Source organism: Rhinolophus sinicus, linkage group LG13 (assembly GCF_036562045.2).
Source record: "Rhinolophus sinicus isolate RSC01 linkage group LG13, ASM3656204v1, whole genome shotgun sequence".
Taxonomy (NCBI): domain Eukaryota; kingdom Metazoa; phylum Chordata; class Mammalia; order Chiroptera; family Rhinolophidae; genus Rhinolophus; species Rhinolophus sinicus.
Genome location: NC_133762.1, coordinates 28,590,510 through 28,613,195, shown reverse-complemented (window position 1 = coordinate 28,613,195; position 22,686 = coordinate 28,590,510). Strand labels below are relative to the sequence as shown.

Below are 22,686 nucleotides of genomic sequence, written 5' to 3'. Positions count from 1 at the left end.
ACAAAGGGGAAATCTCCAAAATCTTTTTTATAAACTCCTCTCAAATCCTCAATCTCTTCTGTGCAGGTGAGATTCCAAGGGTTCAAGATAAGCAACAGCGGGAAGGCTGGAAAACTGAGCAGAGATTTCCACTGCTGCCCATCAGAGGTGGCGTTTCAAGTCTGAACCCTGACATCTGAAAGGGACTTGATAAACACCTTGGCTTTAAGTTGAAAGCCTGGAAGAACTGTGACTTAGGAAGAAAGACAATGTTTCAGGGCTAAAGCAGCCATCCCAGAACTCGGAAATTATTCAAATACAGAGATCTGTCCTAACAAAGCATAAAACCAAGTCTTCAGAAATTCAAGGTGATCCAGCAGTAGTTGAACTGCCTGCTAAGAAGAAAATACAACACGCTTCGGAGGAAGATGATATAATCCCAAGTCTCTACAATGTGCCACCTGCAATGCCTATTATATCATCAAAACTTATATTCAAAGCACAGGAAAATGTGACCCACAGTCAAGAAAAAATTATCAGATATATCAGTAGATATAGATACACAAGTTATTTATATGTTGAAATGAACAAATAAAACTTAAATTATGATAAATATGTTGAAAAGTCTATGAAAAAGACGGCTGTAATAAATGAAGAGTTGCGGGATTCCAGGCAATGTTTGGAAAATGTAAAAAAGGAGACAAAGGGAAATTCTAGGACTGAAAACGTAATACTTGGAATTTATTGGATAAAATAACAGCAAATTTGATACAGCAGAAGAAATGATTAATGAAACTGAGTATAGCTCAATAGAAATCAAGAGGGGAAAAAATGTTTTGAAAGGCACCATTTTCGATGACCTATAGACAGGATCACGCAGACCAAGTATATGCAAATAGTAGTCCTATCAGGAGAGGGGAAAGAGAGTGGGGTGAAGAACACATCTGAAAACATACTGGCCAGAGTGTTTTGACCAATTTGGTCAAAAACAGCAACCCACGTGTTCAGGAAATTCAGTGAACCTCAAGTAGTACAATTACTAAGAAAATTAGTAGGTGTGCTATGGGGACAGAGCCAGGAGTGCAGTTTCCAGGCTTTCGCCCTCACATGGAAAGGTGCTGGCTCAGGTAGTAAACAGCCATCAACTGTGATTGGATGGCCATCAGCTGTGGCTAGTTGGCCATCAGCTGTAACCAGTGAGCCATTGGCCACTAATATAACGGCTGTGGCTACGCTAGCAGGAAAATGGGGGCTAGCAAGAAGATGGTGGCTGAGCTAGCAAGCTCAGGTTGCAGCTAGCAAGTGAGGTTGTTTGGCAGAGAGAAGTGGACAGCAGGTTGCGGATAGTGTGGCTCCTGCTTCCTGCGGTCTCCAACCAACCGCCAGCGAGACTATACTGGTATGACTCCCCTATCTATGGCTCTGTGGGTGTTCCTTTTTGGCCTCACCATATCCTGCGCTCCTATGTGGGGAGCGGGACCAGAGACCCCGCCTGCCACCCGGCATGACACATGCCATATTTAAATTGCTGAAAATAAAAGATTTTTAAAAGGATCTGGCAAGCAGCTGGAGGGGAAAAAGGAACACATTACATACAAAGACAGAGATTGTCAATGATAAAAATGGCCACAGCAGTATTTCTGGGTCCCTTGGCACACCCAGTCAGTGGGGCAATGGAAGACACAGGCCCACAGAGCCCACAGACCCCATGGGCGTAATCCCATCTTCCCTCTAATAAGAAATGGACTGGGTACTGCAGACCGCATGGCCCTGCAGGATCCTGCCTCAGCCTCAGAATCATACTGCCCAAGACCGGAGGCCATACCCAGCACTTCTCTCCAGAAGGAAGATGGAGACAGGGGTCGGGGTGTCCTCCATACCAGCCACTCTCCTCTCACCAGGGTTCAGATACCCTGCTGGAGATCTTCTCCCTTTTGGGAATTACCAGTGTGGCAGTTCCTTGCAGAATAATGGAGTTATTAATACCAAGACCCAGTTCCTAGTTCTCAAACCCTGTCCAGCAGCCCCCAAAGACTAGGCATGGTTGCATGTGACCTTAGGAAGGGTTCTTTGCCTCGCTGAGCCTCAGTGTACCCATCAGCTCTTCATCCTTGCCTGAACAACCTCATTTGAATGTTGGGAAAAATATACTCAAAAAGCATCACAAAGGGAAATATTTGAAAAGGGGAGGGAGTGGTTATTTAAAATAAAGAGTGTGAAAGAAAAGTGTCAATCAACAGAGTGCAAAATCCTAACTGTGGGTAAGAAGGGGAAAGTAAGGGAAGGAAGTGTGTCTAGTTCATCTCTATGCCTCCAGTGTCCAGAACCAATGGCTGCGCCATCAAGAACTGTTGAATGAAAGAACAGGACTAGATTAATCGGGGGGATCACCTCGTAAGTTATATAAATGTCTAATCACTACGTTGTATACCTGAAACTAATATAATATTGTATGTCAACTGTAACCGAAAAACATTTTTAATTATTTTTTAAAACAAAGAAAACAAGAGGAGTAAACTACAGACTGGGCTGTTGAGATTTCTCAGGGATCATACTAGAGGGAAAAACAATGGAAATTTATTTTTAAAAATGTAACCTTGATCCAATTCAAACATTTTTTGAATACTTAGTTGCATGCAAGGCACTGTGTTAACTGCTGGGAAGACAAAGATAATAGGGAAAAAAATAAAGAAAATAGGGAGACAAAATTCTCATAGGCTATTGGGAGTATATATTGATTTTTTTAAAAAATCTTTTGGAAAACGATTTGGCTTTAATTATTAAATTTTTTAATATGCAAATCCTTTAAGCCCAATAATTCCACTCTAGAAATCTGGCCTAGTGTATAAAGATTGAAACAAAGTTCAAATGAACTTGAAGTCATTTGGCAAAGATCATGGAAAACAGGGCCAGCAAGAGCTACAGACTTCTGCAGCCTTGTTAAATATAAAAAAAAATTAATACTTAAGAAAACAGAATTTTAACAATTAAAAATTATGTCTATCTATGGCATATTGTTGAAAGACAAAAGCCTATTACACTGTTGAGAAGGAAATTTTTCCTGACCTTGAGTTTCACAAAGAACTTGCTCTGTGATTTTTGTACAAGAAATGTTGATACAGTGTGATGGATAATGTCCCCAAGATAAATGTTACCAAAACTGCAGAAGCATTTCACATCATATGAAAAGAGAGGACATAGTGTTAGGTCCTAACTTATTAAATGCAGTTCAGTAGGCATCTGCAGTATAAACCCAGCTATGTAACTTTTTCTCAAAGCGCCTTGAAAAAGCTGGGAGGAACTTAATGGTCAGTCTGCAAGGAGGCTTCTAGAATGTGGTTTTTTTCACTTCTCTTGCCAGAAAATGGTCTATGACTTAGACCTCTGCTGCCCTCTGGTGGCTCTGAAAATAAAAGTACCCAGCAAGGAATTTTCTCCCTTCAAAACTCTTGGCCTATTGCTGTTTTCACACCCACCTCCAAAACACAGCTGACCCCAAGGCAGGAAGGGCAGAGGATCTGAGCCCCCCACCACTCCAAATACGTCTTAAGCCCTCACTGAACACCCTCACCCCATCTCAACCCTTGACCTCTGCTTCCAACACAATCCCAAATTCAAATTCAGCTCTTCAGCTCCCACTGGGGCTAGAGTTTCTCTCTCCCTCCCTCCCTCCCTCCCTCCCTCCCTCCCTCCCTCCCTCCCTCCCTCCCTCCCTCCCTCCCTCTCTCTCTCTCCCCCTTTCTCTCATCATTGCTACCTATAGGCAGGCCAACAGCTCCTGCTTAGGTCTTTGATCCATTTTGAATTAATTTTGGTACATGGTGACAGATAGCAGTCCAGTTTCATTCTTTTGCACCTGGCTTTCCAATTCTCCCAGCACCATTTATTGAAGAGGCTGTCTTTTCTCCATTGTATGTTTTTTGCTTCTTTGTCAAAAATTATCTGTCCATATTTATGTGGGTTTATTTCTGATTTTTATTCCATTCCATTGGTCTGTGTGTCAATTTTTCTGCCAATACCATGCTGTTTTGATTATTGTTGCCCTGTAGTACAAGCTAAAGTCAGGGACTGTGATACCTCCAGTATTGTTCTTTTTTCTTAGTATTGCTCTGGCTATTTGGGGTCTTTTGTGGTTCCATACAAATCTGATGATTTTTTGTTCTATTTCTTTAAAAAATGCCATTGTGATTTTGATGGGGATTGCATTAAATCTGTATATTCCTTTGGGTAATACTGCCATTTTAACTGTGTTGATTCTTCTAATCCATGAACACAAATGTCTTTCCATTCTTTTGTGTCTTCTTCAATTTCTTTTAAAAATGTCTTATAGTTTTCAGCATATAGGTCTTTCACATCCTTGGTTAAGTTTATCCCTAGGTATTTTATTCTTTTTGTTGCAATTGCAAAAGGAATTGGGTTTTTTTTCTTTCTTTTTCTGAGATTTCATTGTTAGTATATAGGAATGCAATGGACTTTTGTACGTTGATTTTGTAGCCAGCAACTTTACTGTATTCGTTTATTGTTCCTAATAGCTTTTTGGTGGAGTTTTCTATATATAGCATCATGTCTTCTGCAAAGAGTGACAATTTAACTTCTTCATTCCCAATTTGGATGCCTTTTATTTCTTTCTCTTGCCTGATGGCTCTGGCAAGGACTTCCAACACTATGTTGAAAAGCGGAGGTGATAGGGGACAGCCCTGTCGTGTTCCTGAATGTAGAGCAAAGGGCTTCAGTTTTTCACCATTAGTTATGATATTAACTGAGTGTTTGTCATATATGGCCTTTATTATGTTAAGGTGTTTTCCTTCTATACCTATTTTATTAAGTGTTTTAATCATAAATGGATGTTGTACCTTGTCAAACGCTTTTTCCGCATCATTTGATATAATCATATTATTTTTGTTCTTTATTCTGTTTATGTGATGTATCACATTGATGGATTTGCATATGTTGAACCATCCTTGTGCCCCTGGGATGAACCCCGCTTGGTCATGACGAATAATCTTTTTAATGCATTGTTACCTTCGATTTGCTAGAATTTTGTTTAGGATTTTTGTATCTGTATTCATCAGATATTGGTCTGTAGTTTTCTTTTTTTGTGTTATCCTTACGAGGTTTTGGTATCAGGGTAATGTTGGCCTCATAAAATAAGTTAGGGAGTATTGTCTCTCCTTCAGTTTTTTGGAAGAGTTTGAGTAGGACAGGTATTAGATCCTCTTTGAAGTTTTGGTAGAATTCACTAGTGAAGCCATCTGGTCCCAGACTTTTGCTTTTGGGAAGGTTTCGGATGACTGATTCAATTTCCCTGCTGGTGATCGGTCTATTTAGATTTTCCAATTCTTTGTGATTCAGCCTAGGAAGACTATGTTTCCAAGAACTTGTCCATTTCTTCTAGGTTATTGAATTTGGTAGCATATAGTCCTTCATAGTATTCTTGGATGATCCTTTGTATTTCTGTGGCATCCGTGATAACTTCCCCTCTTTCATTTCTGATTTTGTTTATTAGTATCTTTTCTCTTTTTATCTTAGTGAGTCTAGCCAAGGGTTTGTCAATTTTATTAATCTTTTCAAAGAACCAGCTCTTTGTCACATTAATTTTTTTCTATTGTCTTTTTGTTCTCTATTTCATTTAGCGCTGCTCTGATTTTTATTATTTCCTTTCTTCTGCTGACGTTGGGTTTCATTTGTTCTTCTTTTTCTAGTTCTTTAAGGTGTAACATGTGGTTATTTATTTGGGATTTTTCTTGTTTCTTGAGATAGGCCTGTAATGATATAAATTTCCCTCTTAAAACTGCTTTCGCTATATCCCAAAAATTTTGGTAGGATGTATTTTCATTCTCATTTGTTTCTATGTATCTTTTGATCTCTCCTCATTTCTTCTTTGACCTGGTCGTTCTTTAAAAGTATGTTGTTTTTCCTCTATGTCTCTGAGACTGTTTCTGATTAGTTCATTCGTTTATTCTTTTCTTTAGATTCCACATATAAGTGAGATCATATGGTATTTGTCTTTCTCTGTCTGACTTATTTCACTTAGCATAATTGGTAACCACAAGATTGCCACGGGGATACGAAAGTCAATTGGGGAACGTAATCAATAATGTTGTAAAGATTTTGTAGGGTATCCGATGGACACTTGTCCCATTAGGGAGACCACCTCAGGGATGATGTAGATGCCTGATCACTGCACTGTACACCTGAAGCTGAAGCTGAACAATAATGACTGTCAACTATAATTTTATAGTTACAAGAAGTGGAGTACAGCATTAGGAATAGAGACAGTGGAAGTGTAATGGCTCTGTGCGATGTCAGAGGGGTAGTAGATGGAGGGAGAGGGGTTATCACTGTGTGAGAGATATAAATGATAAATGTCTAACTATTTTTTAAAAAAATAAAAATAATAATAACAAAAATATGTAGTTTATTCTCCACATATTTGTGGTTTTTCCTGCTTTCTTTTTGCAGTTGATATCCAATATCAAAGCCTTGTGATCAAAGAATATGGTTGCTATGATTTCAATCTTCTTAAATTTGCTGAGGCTAGTTTTATGTCCCAATATATAGTCTATCCTTGAGAATGTTCCAGGTGTACTAGAAAAACATGTATAGTCTGATGTTCTACAATGAAGTGCTCTATAAATGTCAATTATGTCCATTTCATCTAATGTGTCATTTAGGGCTGCTTTAGATGATCTATCCATAGCTGTCAATGATGTATTTAGGTCCCCTACTATAGTTGAGTTTTGGTCAATTTCTCCCGTTAGTTCTGTTAGTAGTTGCTTGGTATATTTCGGTGCTGATTGGGGGCACAAATATTGATGACTGTTATGTCTTCTTGTTGTATGGTCCCCTTTATCATTATGAAATGTCCATCTTTGTCTCTTGTTACCTTTTTTTTTAAAGATTTTATTGGGAAAGGGGAACAGGACTTTATTGGGGAACAGTGTGTACTTCCAGGACTTTTTTCCAAGTCAAGTTGTTGTACTTTCAGTCTTAGTTGTGGAGGGCGCAGCTCAGCTTCAGGTCCAGTTGCTGTTGCTAGTTGCAGGGGGCGTAGCCCACCATCACTTGTGGGAGTTGAACAGGCAACCTTGTGGTTGAGAGGATGCACTCCAACCAACTGAGCCATCCGGGAGGCAGCTCAGCTCAAGGTGCCGTGTTCAATCTTAGTTGCAGGGGGCGCTGCCCACCATCCCTTGCGGGACTTGAGGAATTGAACTGGCAACCTTGTGGTTGAGAGCCTACTGGCCCATGTGGGAATCGAACCAGCAGCCTTTGGAGTTAGGAGCACAGAGCTCCAACCGCCTGAGCCACTGCGCCGGTCCTCTTGTTACTTTTTTTATCCTGAAGTCTGTTTCATCTGATATCAGTATGGATACACCTGATTTTCTCTGGATACCATTTTCTTAGAGTGTCAATTTCTTTTAAGCCTCAAGTCTCTTTCTTCTTCCATCCATGTCATTTCCAGATTTCCATCTTCGATGTCACTGATTCTTTCCTCCATCTGGTCAACTCTACTACCTAAGCTGGCTATTTCATTCTTCATTTCTTTTATTGAGTTCTTAATCTCCAGAAATCCTATTTGGTTCTTTTTTAAAATTTCAATCTCTTTGGTAAAATGTTCATTTTGTTCTTTGATTGTGTTTCTGAGTTCATTAAACTGCCTGTGTTTTCTTGCATCTCATTGAGTTTTTTCAGAACTGCAAATCTTGAATTCTCTGTCATTTAAGTCACATATTTCCATGTCTTTAAGTTCCTTTTCTGGAGACTTTTCATTTTCTTCCTGAGCTGTCTTGTTACCTTGGTTATTCAGTGGCAATTAATGATTTATTATTTCTCTTCCTAGACATCTACAGGAGTGGGTTCTGCAACAGGTTGATAGAAAGAGGTCTTTCTCTTGTTTTCCAGTAGGTGTTAGTAGAATGTTTTATTTTCTCTCCGACTGCAGCCTTTTGTTTTCTTACATTGTAGAGTTCTAGTTTCTCTGCACTATTCTGGTTTCTCACACAATGGGGGGATTCCCTGGGAGATGGGCTTCTCCTCTGTGAACAGTTCACCTGGGTCATAGGGCGCAGTGTCCACGTGGGTATGCAGAAAGCTTTTGAAGTTCCAAAGCTCTTCCTGCACCAGATTCAGGATCCGTGTGTTTCAGCAGCTCTGTTTACTCCTGCAGGGATCTGCCCAGACAGGTGGGGACAGGGGCAGGGTGGGTTGTGAGAGGTGGCCCAGAGCAATGGCGGCGACTACCACTACAGCCAGTCCTGTTTCCACGGCTCCTTTCGCAGAACTAGTTGGGCTGCGAGTCCATGTCTGCGGACCACAGTTCTCAGAACTGCAAATATTCTGTTCTTTTGATCTGACACTGCTACTCTTCCGCTTCTAGCACTAGGCAGGTGGGGGCGGGGCGAGCTCTGGGAGGGTAGGGAGGGGGCGGCTAGTCTCAGTGTCTAAGGCTTCTGTTCTCTGCTCGGCAGTGAGGGCTTAAACCACCGTTGTCAGCCTTTTTCCCTCAGTCTCTGCTCTGAGGTCTCTGCCGTGAGCGTTGGGTTCAGCCGTGTTATATTCTGCCCCCTCAGCCCTGTGGGCCATAAACAGAGCCCTAGCAGTCCGAGTTCTTCCCTCTCCCGCAGCTGCGGTAGTTCCGGGAAGCAGCGAGCTCGGCGCACTGAGCTCGGTCTGCGCCCTGCGCCCGCGCGGCTCCGTCTCCGCGCTTCTCCCTTCCCTCCTCCCCGCCTTGTGCAATTTGCCCTTTAGATGATTTCAGTAGTGAGCCTCTTAGTCTTGCCTGCCTGCTGTGCAGGGAGTGCTTTATGGTGTTACAGTTGTTCAATTTGTTGTAAATTCCAGGGGAGATTTCAAGAGACTCACCTCATGCCGCCATTTTTATGATGTCCGAGAATGTCATTTGAGATAATTTTTCGAGCACCATTTAAGGCAGTCTTTTCACCACTGCCCTCTATACACCTTCATCTGCTGTGATGTCCAGAGCTGCAGCAATCATCCTGCACCCATGAGGTGACTGACACAAGGGCAAAAGCCAACACACTGAGGAGGGTGGAGAAGGAAGGAACTAGTCTGGTCCTTAGTGCTGGGGCTGAGCTGCTCAACCAGCTTTACTGCTTCTCTCCAGACTCCACTGAGAGAAAATTGAATGGCTTTATTGGCTAAGCCACTGCGATTCGATTTTCTATTACTTTCATTCATTCAACAAATACTTATTGAGGGCCCATTTTTTGCTAGGCTCTATTTAAGAAAGTAGAATTGTACTAAGAATTTACCCAGATTTACCTGCAAAAGTAGGCCAAGGTTTATATGTCACCCGAGGATATTAATGTCCAACAAGCGATGGTCAGGGAGTTTGAGTAAAAGAACGTACGTGATGACATAAAAGATCCTCAAGATATACAGAGGGTGCCAAAAAAATGCATATACATTTTAAGAAAGAAAAACTGTTAAAATTATAATATTCGATATATAGTGATAATAAAAGATGAATACAAGTCACGTTTGACCTCTGCAATTACAAGAGGTGCTCTAAGTGGTTACCATCCGTGTGCAGACACTTCTGATTATGGTGAACTACTGCTTGAGCAACGTTGACCAAAGTGTCCGCTTGTGTACATTTTTTTGGCACCCCTGGTAGAATACGATCCATTTTGTATACATACAAAATATAATTTTAAAAAATTATCTTGGTTCCAAGAACCTAAAGACATCCCCTCCCTACAGTGAAGCTACTAGAAGCTTCTTGGAGCCAAGGGCTGGCCCCAAGGAAGGAGGTCCAAGATGGGAACATCCAAGGGACTGCAATAAACTAGCCACTCATCTCAGTTCTATCCCCAACCCACATTCTGTGATACAAGAAAGGTCAGCAAGCCCAAAAAGAGACCTGATTATGCCACTCCCAAGGCCTGACAGAGACCTTATGGCAAGTCACCCTGGATTTAGCTTCTACCCATCTCTCCCCTAGCCACACCCACCCAGCACCCTTTTTCAGTGTTCCCAAAAAGAATGGATTGCCTATCCTTCCTAAGTAAGTCCCATAATCCCACAGCCATGCTCAGACCCCGTAGCTCTTTCCTCATCATAGCCCTCAAACGGCACAGGCAAGAGGCTCAGCATCAGCTTTTATTGGGGACAGGGAGCACCACACATCCACTGCCCAACCCCAGAGCCGTTTCCTATGCTTGGGCAGCAGCAGGAACAGAAGCAGAGCAGAGAGGGCAGCGAGAGCCCCTGGGAGTGTCACAAGCCCCAGGACACCACACCACCTGCCCGAACAAGCCACTTGTAGTCACCAAAGCAGCCCTGGACAAATCAGGACAGCTAGGGCACTGGGGTCTCTGCAAGAAGAAGAAACATCAAGTCACAACTTTGCCTCCTGGCTGCAGCTCCCCAACATGTTTCCCCTCCCGCCATGTGTTTCCCCTCCCACTATGTTTCCCCTTCCCCTATAGAAGCTTGGCATATACTATTGATCTCAGAAGCTTTAAATGGCTCCCTGCTTCCTAGACGACCCAGTCCAAGGGGGCATTGAAGACTCCTATCGTGCAGAAGTCAACTTTGTATCTCCTGTTATAAAAACAATTTCTGTCCATTTACCCGCCCTCACTCCACCCCTCCCCGCCTCCACAAACCTGTCACATACATTCTGCTCTCTGTTCCTTTGCTAACACTCCCCAGGCTGCCTGTCCAGAATGTTCCCTGGGCTGTCCTCCCTTTGTCATATCCTGCCTAGCCTTTAGGGCCCAGATCACATCCTGCTTCTAGCAGAAAGACCTTCCCAAGGAGCCACACCCACTCCGAAAGCCTATAAACCCAGACTGTCTAAGCAAGTTCTGTGATACATGATCTGTGACATCTGGTCTTTCTCTCCAACTAGACTCCCGAGAGCAAAAACTCTGTCCTGACCTTCTGAAGTCCCCTGCCTAGCACCAGAGCCCGTGCTTTGCACATAGTAGTTAGGTCTATTGTTACTGACAACATTGGAAGGTACTTACCTAATTCAGAATCAGACCGGATGGTGCCGTTGGGGTTCATGTCCAGTTGTGTTGGCAGAACTGGCGGGACACAGAAGCGGCCACAGCCTGACTTACAGCATTTGCTCCCTGCTTCACAGCTCTCATCCGATATGCAGCTGACAATGCACAGGCCCACCAAAATGTGTGGACACTCACCGCTCCGCCCTGCGGGATACCAGGCACAGGACGGTCAGCTCCACTGACTCCAAGTTCCCATCTGGAACTCAGACACGAGGCTCCAGGTGAATTCATCCCTGACTCTCACTAGATTTGAACTAAAGACCTGGCTCGGGAAACCTTGAAGCTGGAGCATCTGAGAAACTGCAGGGCCCCAAGAGAGCACCTGGACCAACAGTTTTCAAATGGGGTCCCACAGGGAGTTCCCTAGGGGTACGTCAGGGTCTGACATCTTTGTCGGCTTGGGGATGGGCTGCGTGGAATGCAAAAAAAGCAAGGCTCCCAGACCACCACTGTCGTCCCAAGTTTGGGCTTCATGGTGTCACTTCCTCAGGGACGCTTCTGTACCACCCTAAACAAGGCTTGGTGCCTGCTCTGTACTCTGGTCCCCACACTTGATTGTAAGCCCTTATTTAGTTGTCTGCCTTCCTTGATATGCTATATGCTATATAAGGACAAGGCTCTGTCCCCAGAGCCTTGACCACTGCCTGGGAACCTAAATGATGTCTAAAGACAACATCTGGGCCAGTGACTCTGAAATGGAGTTCCACAGTGCCTGGCACAAAAGGAACGCTCAAAATATATACTTGTTGGAAAAAACACATTGAAAAAACAAATAAATCAGATCAGGAATGTTTTTATCTGTTGCATATATGTTGCTTCCAAGTAAGATATCATTTTGGAGGCGGGGAAGCTTTGTGCTAAGAATCAGGTGAGAAAATCAATGTCCTGGGCAATGCCTTCATTTTACAGATGAAGAAACTGGCTCAAAAAGAGGGGTTTACTTACCCAAGGTCACAGCAAATCAGCAGCAGAACCAAGCCCGGAAGCCAGGCTGCCTGTCCTGCAGCCCAGGGATTTTTCCTATGCCCCGCACTGCCTTCCCCTAGTTCCTTAATGCCCTTGGCCCTCGGAGGAGGGGATGCTTTGGGTTGAGGGGCCAGGAGGACAGGAAGGATGAGAACTCTGACTCCTCCCAGGCAGAGAAAGACAAGAAGGCCACAGATGGCTCCCTCCCAAACTGACTCAGGAACTTAAGGATTTCCTCCCCAAAGAGCCAACATACCTCCCTTAATGTCTCCACGGCAGGTGTGGCCACAGCCAGTGCTGCAGCATTTGTGCTCTGGAGGACAGGATGCGTCCCCATCACACAGCTCCTCACACGGAAGGGGGTCGGCAGGACACTCACCGTCAAACTCTGCCATAGAATCAGAGCATTGGGACCCAGTGCTCAAGCCCAAGCCCATTGTTTCCGGCTATTTTTATTGGGACTCTCGAGTCCAAAATACATTTGTCTTTGTATCCCTTGTGTATGTTAATACAGATGTACATTTAAAAGATATGTATTTATGTGCATACATGTATATGCAATGCTGATACTTTATATTCCCTCTATTTCTTCTTTTTTTAATGTAGGCCGTACGCTACTAAACTCATTTCAAGACTTGCAGTTTGGAAAACATTGTTGAGATCCAACCCACTGTGGCAAACATACTAACTGCCAACCCCAAATTCATTCTCCCTCCTTTCTTACTGTGTCAGACACCTACACGGGTGGCCCCCAATGAACCCCACCTCCCGGGGTTCATGCCCTTGTATAGGCCCCTCCCACATTGTCTCTGGGCTTGACCACGTGACTTGCTTTGACCAACAGGACATCAGCTAGTGTGACTGACACAAGCAGAGGCTTGATAAGCACTTGCACATTGGGGCTTGTCCTCTTAGAACACTCCCTCTTGGAAACCAGCTGCCATGCTGTGGAGCAGCTTGGCTAGAATGCAGAATGGTGAGAAGCCCCACGAGAGAGAACCTGGGTGGAGAGAGGCATCTTGCCCATTCCAGCCACAGGCAAGCTCCCTGCTGAGGCCCCAGGTGCGTGAGTGACTTCAGCTACGCAACGTGGGTATAAGAACTGCCCACTAAGCCCAGCCAGCGCATACAAGTGTGAGAAGGCTACACTATGGTTCTGTAAGCCACTAAAATGGGGATGGTTGGCATGCAGCCGTAGATAACTGAAATACCGGTGAACAGAGCCCCGGGTTTGTTCTGAGAGGCAATGAGCCCAGTCAGCTAAAATGATTTGCTTCCCCATATTCCCTAGTAACGAGGGGCTGACCACAAACTAAGACATAAGCTGGGGAAATGTCTGCACTCCTGATATAGGGAATGGACCTTCCAAACTGACCTTCACTTCTCTCTACTCCCAGTGCAAAGACGGACGTAACACAGGGAGGCAGAGCAGCCTTCTTTCAACCAGGAGGCAACTAGTATAAGGACCAAGCCACGGATCGCAAAGGAGAGAGAGAAATAGCCTCGTTCTTGCTTGCATCGTGGAGCCGCCACCCCAGCCCTGGCGCCTCCTCCAGGACTTCTTGTTATGCCAGCAAAACGAACCCCCATTTGGTTAATTTTCTGCTGTGTACAGCCCCACTTTCCTGATGTGCCCCTTTACCGCCCCTATGAGGATAATGAAACTCAAGCGAAGAGAAGGGGCTTGGCCAGAACTACAGAGTGAGTCAGTGGCGAAGCAGGACAAAACTCGGCCTCCTGGTGTGCAGTGAAGCACTTTCTGCTACACCAGCCTGAAAGCACGCAGGCGCCAGGCCAAGTCCCTGGGAGCAGGCACACCCAAAGGAGCCCCATCCAAACCAAACCACGTCACCATGACTCATTCATCTCAGTGTTTATTTCAAGGGTTTTTTTAATGGAAGAAAAAGTGACCGGCAAGGAAAGGCTTTGCAGAAAACCAAAGCAGGACTGGCCCAGTGCCTGTCTGAGTAGAAACATGTAAGTATGATTGCACATGGCTGGCTCCAGGAAGTCTGCCATGACGGAAAAAGGCAAGTGTTGGCCTCCAAGGAGAACAAGCACAACTAAACAATCAAGGTATAATAACCCTGCGTCCTAGGATTTTCCTGAACAGCCCTGATTTCCAATATTCTATGCCATTGTCAGATCATATCAAAACTAAGTGTCCTGATGTTTTATTCAGAAAATACAAGTACGGTCACTAAAACCACCAGATGTAAATCCTCACACCTCCCCGCCTGCTTGACAGACAATAAAATCCATTTAACAAAGAACAAAGCTTTTTGTATCCCACAGTTGAGAAGGCTGGGCATAAAAAACTCTCCCTGGTGGAAAACACAGACTTCTCCTGGAGTTATGCCACCGGCCCTAGAGAGTGGGTGCCTGGAAGAGCATGCGCCCCACATTTCACCACTTTGCTGAGTGTGGCCCTGAAGTGACCAAGGCGAGGAGCACATTTACTGGAAGAGAGCAGAGCTTTGGTCTCTGTGCCTGGTCTTGGGGAATGAGGGCAGTAGCTGGCAGAAAAGTGAATTTCCAAAACTTCTTAAGCCAACAAGGGCCCTCTGAGCTATCAAATCTACTCCTTTCCTCTTGCAAATAGACAGACAGACATCCAGGAAGGAAGAGGGACTGGCCTGACGTCAACGGTGGCAGAATTGGGTGCCCTTTTAAGCTACATCACTATGACCCCCTACACTCTACAAGGGTCCCCCAAAATCAAATCAACAAGCGCTGAGACTCACTCAGCTGAATTCTTCCAAAGGAGAAGACCCGGTGGTGGACAGTTTCAGGGGTTAGGAAAAGTTATAAACAAGCCAGTGTGTCAGAAGCCCCCAAGACCATCCTAGGTTCAGTGATTCTCTCGGACTCGTGGGACTCGGCATACACTCGTGACTCTGATTTGTTACAGCGATGGATAGAAAGCAAAATCATCAAAGGAAAAGGTACATGAGGTGAAATCCAGAGGAAAATGGTGCCAGCTTCCTAGAGTCCTCTCCAAGTGGAGCCACACAGGACACATGGCAACATGTGTGATGTGTTGTCTACCCGGGAAGCTCACTAGACTCCAGGTTTTTATTTGGGGCTGGTGCACTCCCTGCCTAGCGTGCACCTCTTATCAGTTAAGGTGGTAGGAACACTCTCAAAATCCATACTCCCAACTGTGAGGTTTCAGGAAAAGGTCATCCAAACACACAGGGAGCCCATGCCATCAATCCACACAAAGGACGTAATGCACATGTTGTAATAAGGGTCAAGTTTCAGCAGTGGGAAGGGGGCCATGAGGGAACCAAAGGAGACAACTCTTCCACCATAATCTGAACCTTGGTGCCAAAACCTCTCCCTCCACACGTCGTCCTCCTCCTCAGTCAGGAGCACCAACCTCACCCCGCTGCTCAGGCCAGACACCTAAGCACCATTCTTGACACTTTCCCTTCCTCAGCACCCACCTTCACCCAGTCCTGTCCACTGTACCTTCAAAAGTGCTTCAAGTCTGTCACTCTTCTACCTCCATGCTGTCACCACCCCGGTCTAAGCCTTGATCACCTCTTGCCCAGCCTGTTGCAGTGGCCCCTTAACAGGCCTGTCATCTTCTCCACCAGCCCATCCATTCTTCACACAAAGGCAGAGTGGTCTTTTTCAAGTGAAAACTGGACCAGGCCTCTCCTGCTTTTAGAACCCCCTCCAAAGGCTTCCCACTGCACTTATGATGAAGCCCTAGAGAGAGCCCTGGAGACTCCCCCAAGGTCTGGACTCTGCCTCCGCTGGAACCACCTGCCTTCTCCTTCCCTTTTATCCAACCACACTGACCTCCTTTGACGGCCTTAAAATCAGTAGGCTCTTCCCCACCTCACAGCCTTTGCATTTGCAGTTCCCTCTTCATAGCATCCCCACCCAATGGGCAGCTCCTTCTTGTTCTCCAAGTTCAAATGACACTTCCTCTGTGCCCCTCTTTTCGTTTCCTTGTGGTTTTGATTATTTGTTGATGATTATTTCCTGTCTCTCACACCATGAGAACAAGGACCATGGCTGCCTTGCTTACCAGGAGACATCCATGTGCTAGGTGGGGGAGAAACTCGATATATATTGAATAAATGAATAAGTGAGTGAACAGACAGGTCAGACTTCGGACAGGTGGGGAGGGAACCTGAGCAGAGAGGTTCTGGGCATAACCATATGACCATTATTTGGCGGCTTTAGCATAGGCTTTTTTTTTCTTTGCATAGGCTTTTTAAATGCATTTCTTCTAAACTGCATGTTATAGAAAGAATGTTTGTGTCTCCCCAAAATTCGTATGTTGAAACTTAATCTCCAATTGATGGTATTTGGAAGTGGTACCTTTGGGAGGTGATCAGGTCGTGAGCGTGAAGCCCTCATGAATATTCACGACCTTACTGCCCTTCCGCCATGTGAGACCACAGCAAAAAGATGGTCGTCTATGAACCAGGAAGCAGGACCTCACCAGACACTGAATCTGTCCACACCTTGACCTTGGACTTCCCAGCTTCCAGAAGTATGAGAAACAAATGTCTACTACTTATAAGATACCCAGTCTATGGTATCTGTTACAGCAGCCCAAACAGACTAGGACACTGCAGTATCACTCTATGAGGTAAATATCCCTATCTCCATTTTATAGATGACAAGAGTGAGGTTGAGCGAGATGAAAGGACTTGCCCAAGGCCACACAGCAAGCAAGCAGAGGAGCCAGGACTCAGACCCACGCTCAGACCAGAACTGCCTCATGGGAGCAGGTCCTAGCATCTGCCCTTTGCCCTCGGGCCACCTGGTGTCCCTCCACCCTACCAAACAGAGCAGCACAGGTTATGCTAAACCTCTGACAATGTCAGAGTTTAGGGAAAGCCCAGGAAGGAGAGTTTCCTGTGGGGTTGGGTGTAGCGACCAGTCCCATTAGGTGAGTGCCCAGCCCTCCTCCAGGACCAGAACTATAGAAAAGTAGTTAACTACTAACACAGCAGCCAATACCACCACCCACCAGACTAGGAACCCCCTCTCAGCCAGCGGGCTCTGGGATCTCTGCAGGGAGATCACTGTCCCAGCCCGCCTAACTCCAAGGACAGAGGAAGCCCCATCTGAGCTGGCCAGGGTCCAGAGCCGCTCACAAAGGTGCCTGGCCAGGGTGCCAGCCTCATCCTCAGCCCCCACAACTCGGCCATCAGCTTCAAACACTGGGCAGATTGTCCTGGGCCCTACAAGCTGGCAGTGAGTGACCTGCCTGAGACAGATTCCCAGGCTCTGGTTCCACAGCGGGGCCTCAAGAGTCCTGGCAAGGAGTACAGCCCTCTATTCTCTCTCATGGGCAGGCTGCCCAAGAGAGCTGCCTCAGCCAGGCCCAGACAACTCCACTGGACACAGGAAGGGACCTGCTACCTGGGGAGGTCTGGCTGCAAGGAAAGAGGTTGTCACGGGTTGTGGAGTTTCAGGGTCTCAGAGAAGTGATCAGGGAAGGAGAAGATGATCCTGGTTTTTTATAAAAGGGGTGGTTAGAAACTGTACTCCTGACAAAGCCGATCTTAGAAGGCAAGAGGAAGGGAACTAACGTATAGTGAGGCCCAAACACTTTACATACTTTGAATCATTACAACCTCCGAGGGTCATTCTTTCTATTTTACAGTGAAGTGAACTGAGACTCAGAGAAGCAGAAGAAATTACTGACCCAGGACCCACTGGCCAGTAACTGGTGAGCCTCAGGCTTGAACCCAAATAAATCTCTGGCAACAAAAATCTATGCTTTTTCATTGTAATACGCTGTCACATGTACTCAGATAAGAGAATGGTTCCAGTTCCTTTAGAAAACATAATGGAAGACATAACGGAAGACCCTATTTGAGATAGCAAAGAAGGTAATTAAATAACCTAGGCATTAACTTATCAAGAAATACTTTAAAACTAGAAAACACCCTGAAATACACCAAATACCCTTGAACAATGGGACGACATAAAGATTCAACATTACAAAAATGTCAATTCTCCCTAAGTTAATTTTTACATCTAACACCTCTTTAATAAAAGTAGTCTTCATATTTTGGAGGGAGGGGGCAATAGACAATATGATAATCAAATATATTTGGAAGCACAGCAAGCAAAAGTAGCCATGAAAATCCTGAAACACGAGAGAAATGAGAAGGGGCTAGCCACAGGAGACAAATCAGAATTTCTAACGCCTTTTGGGGGCCTCTCAAGGAAATGGGGCAGGCGGCAAGGACTAGAGCAGACAACTCTGTCACTTCTACCTTCAAATTCTCTCAACCATGTCACCTTTTCTCTATCCCCACTGTCACCTCCCTAGTCTAACGGACTCTGCCCTCACCTGGAGTCATTCTCTCTCTCCCTGTCTCTACTCCGACCATACCAGCTTTCTTTCAGTTCCTTAAGTGTGGCAAGTTCCTTCTCAGCTGGCTTCTCTCTTCCTGGAATGTTCATCACATCTTCACCTGGCTAACTTCAACTCCAGGTCACAGGTTAAATGTCACTATCTCAGACAGGCCTTCCTTGACCACCCAATGTAAAGTGAGTCCCCCGTTATTCTATCTCTCAGCACCCTTTAATTTTCCTCCATGTCCTTGTTACGGTTTGAAATTATATATTTACTTGCATGCTTATTTGTTAAGCCTCTTTCTCCCCCCTCCCCTAGTCTATGAGCCCCATGAAGGCAGGGACTGGATCTGCTTTGCTCACCATGTTATACCCAGAACCCACCACTGGATCAATGACTATTTCTTAAAGGAATGATGCAGAAATGGAGAATTAGGTCATGAGGATCCCGCAAGAGGGAGAAGAAATCCCTTTCAAACACCTCTCTATCAGCATCAGAATAAAATAGAACCCATTTCCAACAGGCGATGGCTATCCTGTGTGTGGACAGAGGAGACACAGGGTCTCAGAAGCAAGTGAGTGGGGAAATGTGTGCGGTCCTGCATGGGTATCAACTGGAAATTACCCAACAGCTTTTAAATCTGCCCCAAAACAAGAGATGCCAAGATTTCCCTTCTGGCATCCTCCTTTGCCTGCCTTGAACACATACCATCACCCATCATGGCTTGGGTACCCTTTGTATATCTTTTCTTAGGAAAGGTCTAGAATATAGGAGGCACTTATTGTTTTTCAGAGTACAGTACAACCAACCACAAGATGGTGTGTGCATATTTGAGACAAATAAGGGGGCCAAGCCGACCGTGGGGCCCAGGCAGAGCTTCTTACCCAGCTTTGGTTTGGAGATTGGAGCTACACAGCTCTTGTTACAGCCAAACGGGCAGCATTTCTTTACGCCTGGACATGTCTCATCAGTGACGCACCTTTTAAAACAGGATTGTTTCCGAACAACCTTGGGACACTCTCCCTTCCTCCCTGTAGCGAAACGGGAGACAGCCACAAAAAAAAGAGATAATGGTGCCCAGTGACACCCACAGGCACAGCAGATGGGAAAATCAGAGGAAGGAAGCCCCAGCTTCATTTAGGACTCTCCGCCCTGGTGCTAAAGAGAGACTATGACGACCACAAGGAAAACAGCTCACGTTTACTGTAACGCTTACTATGCTTACCTTGTGCCAGGGAACCTCATTAGGTCCTTGCAACAATTCTATGAGGCACAAACAATTATCCCCATTTTACAGATGAGGAAATTGACTAAAAACGTAACACTTAAAAAGCTATGAAAGGCTTATGTAAGGCTTAAAAAGGTCTGCCTGGCGCAAGGGTACTCCTTTCATCAGTATCTTAAACAGGCTTCCCTTCATAACTCTGCCCTCCAGCCTTCCCAGGAAAGCTGAGTTCAAAGTAAAAGACAGAAATAATCAGTCCTGTGTTTTTTTCCTGACAAAAGGCAAAGAACTGGGGATACTGAGTGATTAAAGCAGAAGAGACCCCAAAAGCAGAAAGAAGAGGTGCTCTAGGCAAGCTAGATTTCCAAAGCCAATCTAGAATATAGGAAGCCCTCTGGGTCTTCCTTTAGAAAGCACACTTGGATTTTGCCCCTCACGCCTACGTACACTTAGGAATGTCTCCTCGGCAGACTCGACCACAGCCGGTGCAGCAGCACTTCTGTCCAGCTGGACACGATTCATCCCCCTGGCACAGATCTTTGCACGGGTTCTTATCAGGAGGGCATTCTCCTTCTTTCACTGCAAAGGATATCACGCAAGTTTAGGATAACTGGCCAGGCCTCAAGAAATGGGGAATGGAAGCCAAATGTACTTCAAGGACTTTCAGCCTCTCCAAACACTCCTATCTAAACATTTCCCCCTCCTATGCAAGCACACACACACACACACACACACACACACACACACACACACACCCTACTAAAGAACCAGCCATTCTGCAGATAGAAAGGTTGGGGTGATCCTATTCTTACTTAAGGAATCCTAGGGGAAAGGCAGACTGGCAATCCTATCTTCTTGGCCAGGGAAGGTAAAAAAAAGCCAGGAAGTCCCACCCTAGCTGTCCCAAGACTCTGTGCATCCAGTCCCATCCTACAGAGATGGCCATCTCCACAAATGAGGCCCCTCACTCTGGGAGGAGGCAGGGAATGACTTCTCTAGTCACGCCCTGTTCCTCTTAGCCAGGGATCCCAAATGATAGCTCACCATGCTTTCCTGCAGTCACCCAGGGCGTCAGGGACCCAAGAGCAAGAAGTGCATTCAGGAGGAAGAGGCAGCTCATGATGATGATGCTGAGAGTGGAGAGGACAGCTCAGTCCAGGCCAGAGGTGCGCCCCTTGCCCAGAGTATCAACCGAGGGAAGGCAGGACTGGGAGACCAGCCTACACCCAACCCCGAAGTCTTCCCTTTCGCAACAGTCCCCAAGGATGGCTGCTCCTGACAAGAAGAAAAATGATTGGTTGCTGGTGTGTGGGAAGATTCCTGGCACTACCAAAGGGCACGTGTGATGATGGTGATCAAACTCTGTCATGCAATATACACAACACCCGTGGACACTGATGAAGACCCTGGGAAAATACAGGGATGGCCACTGAACAAAGGATCAAGGAGAGCGCTAAAGGGCCTTAGAAGGACACGGCTACCGCTGCAATGACAGAGGGAAGGACCAGAGAGTTAACAAGAAAATAACCACAGCTAATAAGATGTACTGTGACTTCTCCTATCACCCTAGCAAACTAGAAAAAACAGAGAATGGGACAGACTACTTAGAAACTATCAAAAGGCTACAGAAAAGCCATATTTGAGTTAAATGTTCAGAACTAATACAAATGCACAAAAAATACTGTATCTTGGTCCCTGTGGTCCACATAGACCATTCTTGGACCATGTGAAGGCTAGTTGACAGAACCCCAAAGAACAATTGTTATGACTTTCGTAGTCTAAACCATATATGTATATTCCTTTTATCTCCTCTTGCTCTATTTCTTTTTATTTTTCTCTAACTGCTTATGACTTTAGTCAGTCATGATATTGAATAGTGTTCACTGGCACCGCTTAGCCCAGTGAAGTTAAAGGGCAGGGAATATTCAAGGCTCAAGGTAAAAACCTCCTTAATAGCGCCAAAGAGTTTTGTGCCAGGAAGTCGCCTTACTGTTTTGACAGATATTGGAGCACGGAGATGATTAACATTTGTTGATGACCTACTATGTGCTTTGTATCCATTATTTATTTTAATCCTCACAATAATCGTGCAGAGGTAAGAAAAGTGGTTCAGAGGGGCTGAGAAAAATTGCCCAAGGTCATAAGTGGTGGCAGGTGGTGGCTGCTGGAATCTAATAACAGTAACGATAGATAGCATTGTTTGAGGGTTTACTTGTGGCATAGTTCTAAGTGCTTTACATGAATTAACTCACTCCTCACTGCAACTCTGTAGTTAGATACTATTATCCCCATTCTACAGATAGGGAGATTGAGGCACCGAAAGAAACGTTAGTCACAACTAGTAAGTGGTAGGACAAAGGTAGGCAGTCCAGTTCCATAGTTCTTAATCAGCACAGCACACTGCATTTGACCCAGATCTTTCTAACTGCAAGACTCATGCACTTTCGACTACCCTATATTGTGACCTGGGAAAAGTAATTTTCTCTACCACCCATAAATCGCTCAAATTTTATTCGGGGTCGTCTTACCTAAAGCAGAGCTAAGGGGAGCCCCGGGAAACTTCACAGCTGTTAAACCCCCACTACCCCGGCCCATCCTAGAATCACCACCAGTCTGGGTAGAGAAGCCCAACTCCCTGGGGCTGGGGGAATCCATGGTCCCAGTCTTCATTCTGATGTCTTCAGATGCAAGAGGCAGCCCCTAGGGTCCAGGCTTGGAGAGACCTGGTGGGTGAGCGTTAGGGGAGGCATGGGCCAAACCTCCTGCTGTTGGGTTTCGGGGTCCCCGCATTAAGCCCACTCCAGTTCCGGGGGCTAAATACGGAGCACATTAAAATCTACCGTTTTCAAAGACTGAACTGCAGGCGCCGCTGTGCAAAAACGCTCCCCTCTGCTCTCCAACCCCAGACCATTGAAATGTGCTCCCCTTCGTCTGCCTGGCACTTCTCCAGCCCGAGAACAATCCTTGAATGAACACCCCCAGTCCACACCTGCGACGCGGCCCCTCCCTGGAGGAAGCCCCGACCACCCCCACACACACACAAGGCCTCTAAGCATCAAGGTGTTTGGCAAGACGCGGCCGTTTGGTTCCCATGGTAACTGCGCAGCTCGCCTCGTCGTGCTTCCGGGTCCACGGCCGAC

At 45.6% G+C, this 22,686-nt stretch overlaps 1 protein-coding gene across 5 annotated transcripts; it reads right to left on the bottom strand.

Moving 5' to 3' along the window:
- Positions 1 to 10,091: 10,091 nt before the first annotated feature.
- On the bottom strand, positions 10,092 to 22,681 carry WFDC3 (WAP four-disulfide core domain 3). 5 transcript variants are annotated; one of them, XM_074317851.1, is made up of 7 exons: positions 22,593 to 22,681; positions 20,591 to 20,821; positions 19,994 to 20,125; positions 19,206 to 19,352; positions 12,241 to 12,372; positions 10,977 to 11,162; positions 10,092 to 10,319 (listed from the first exon to the last, which is right to left on the bottom strand). In XM_074317851.1, exons 2-7 carry the CDS (start codon positions 20,664 to 20,666, stop codon positions 10,303 to 10,305), a joined length of 690 nt encoding a protein of 229 aa, XP_074173952.1. In that variant the 5' UTR covers positions 20,667 to 20,821; positions 22,593 to 22,681; the 3' UTR covers positions 10,092 to 10,302. The 5 variants fall into 5 exon arrangements, with proteins under 5 accessions (XP_074173952.1, XP_019605282.2, XP_074173955.1 ...); XM_019749723.2 differs by having other exon boundaries at positions 22,588 to 22,680; XM_074317854.1 differs by having other exon boundaries at positions 20,591 to 20,676; positions 22,588 to 22,676.
- Between the last annotated feature and the right edge of the window lie 5 nt (positions 22,682 to 22,686).

What these genes read in the sequence shown, in the direction of transcription:
- WFDC3 (XM_074317851.1), bottom strand. Translation starts at nt 20,666, where the DNA reads ATGAGCTGCCTCTTCCTCCTGAATGCACTTCTTGCTCTTGGGTCCCTG. An exon ending in GGTGACTGCAGGAAAGCATG is followed by an intron (nt 20,126 to 20,590) that starts GTGAGCTATCAT and finishes TATCCTTTGCAG; the next exon opens with TGAAAGAAGGAGAATGCCCT. An exon ending in CCGTGGAGACATTAAGGGAG is followed by an intron (nt 11,163 to 12,240) that starts GTATGTTGGCTC and finishes GGTATCCCGCAG; the next exon opens with GGCGGAGCGGTGAGTGTCCA.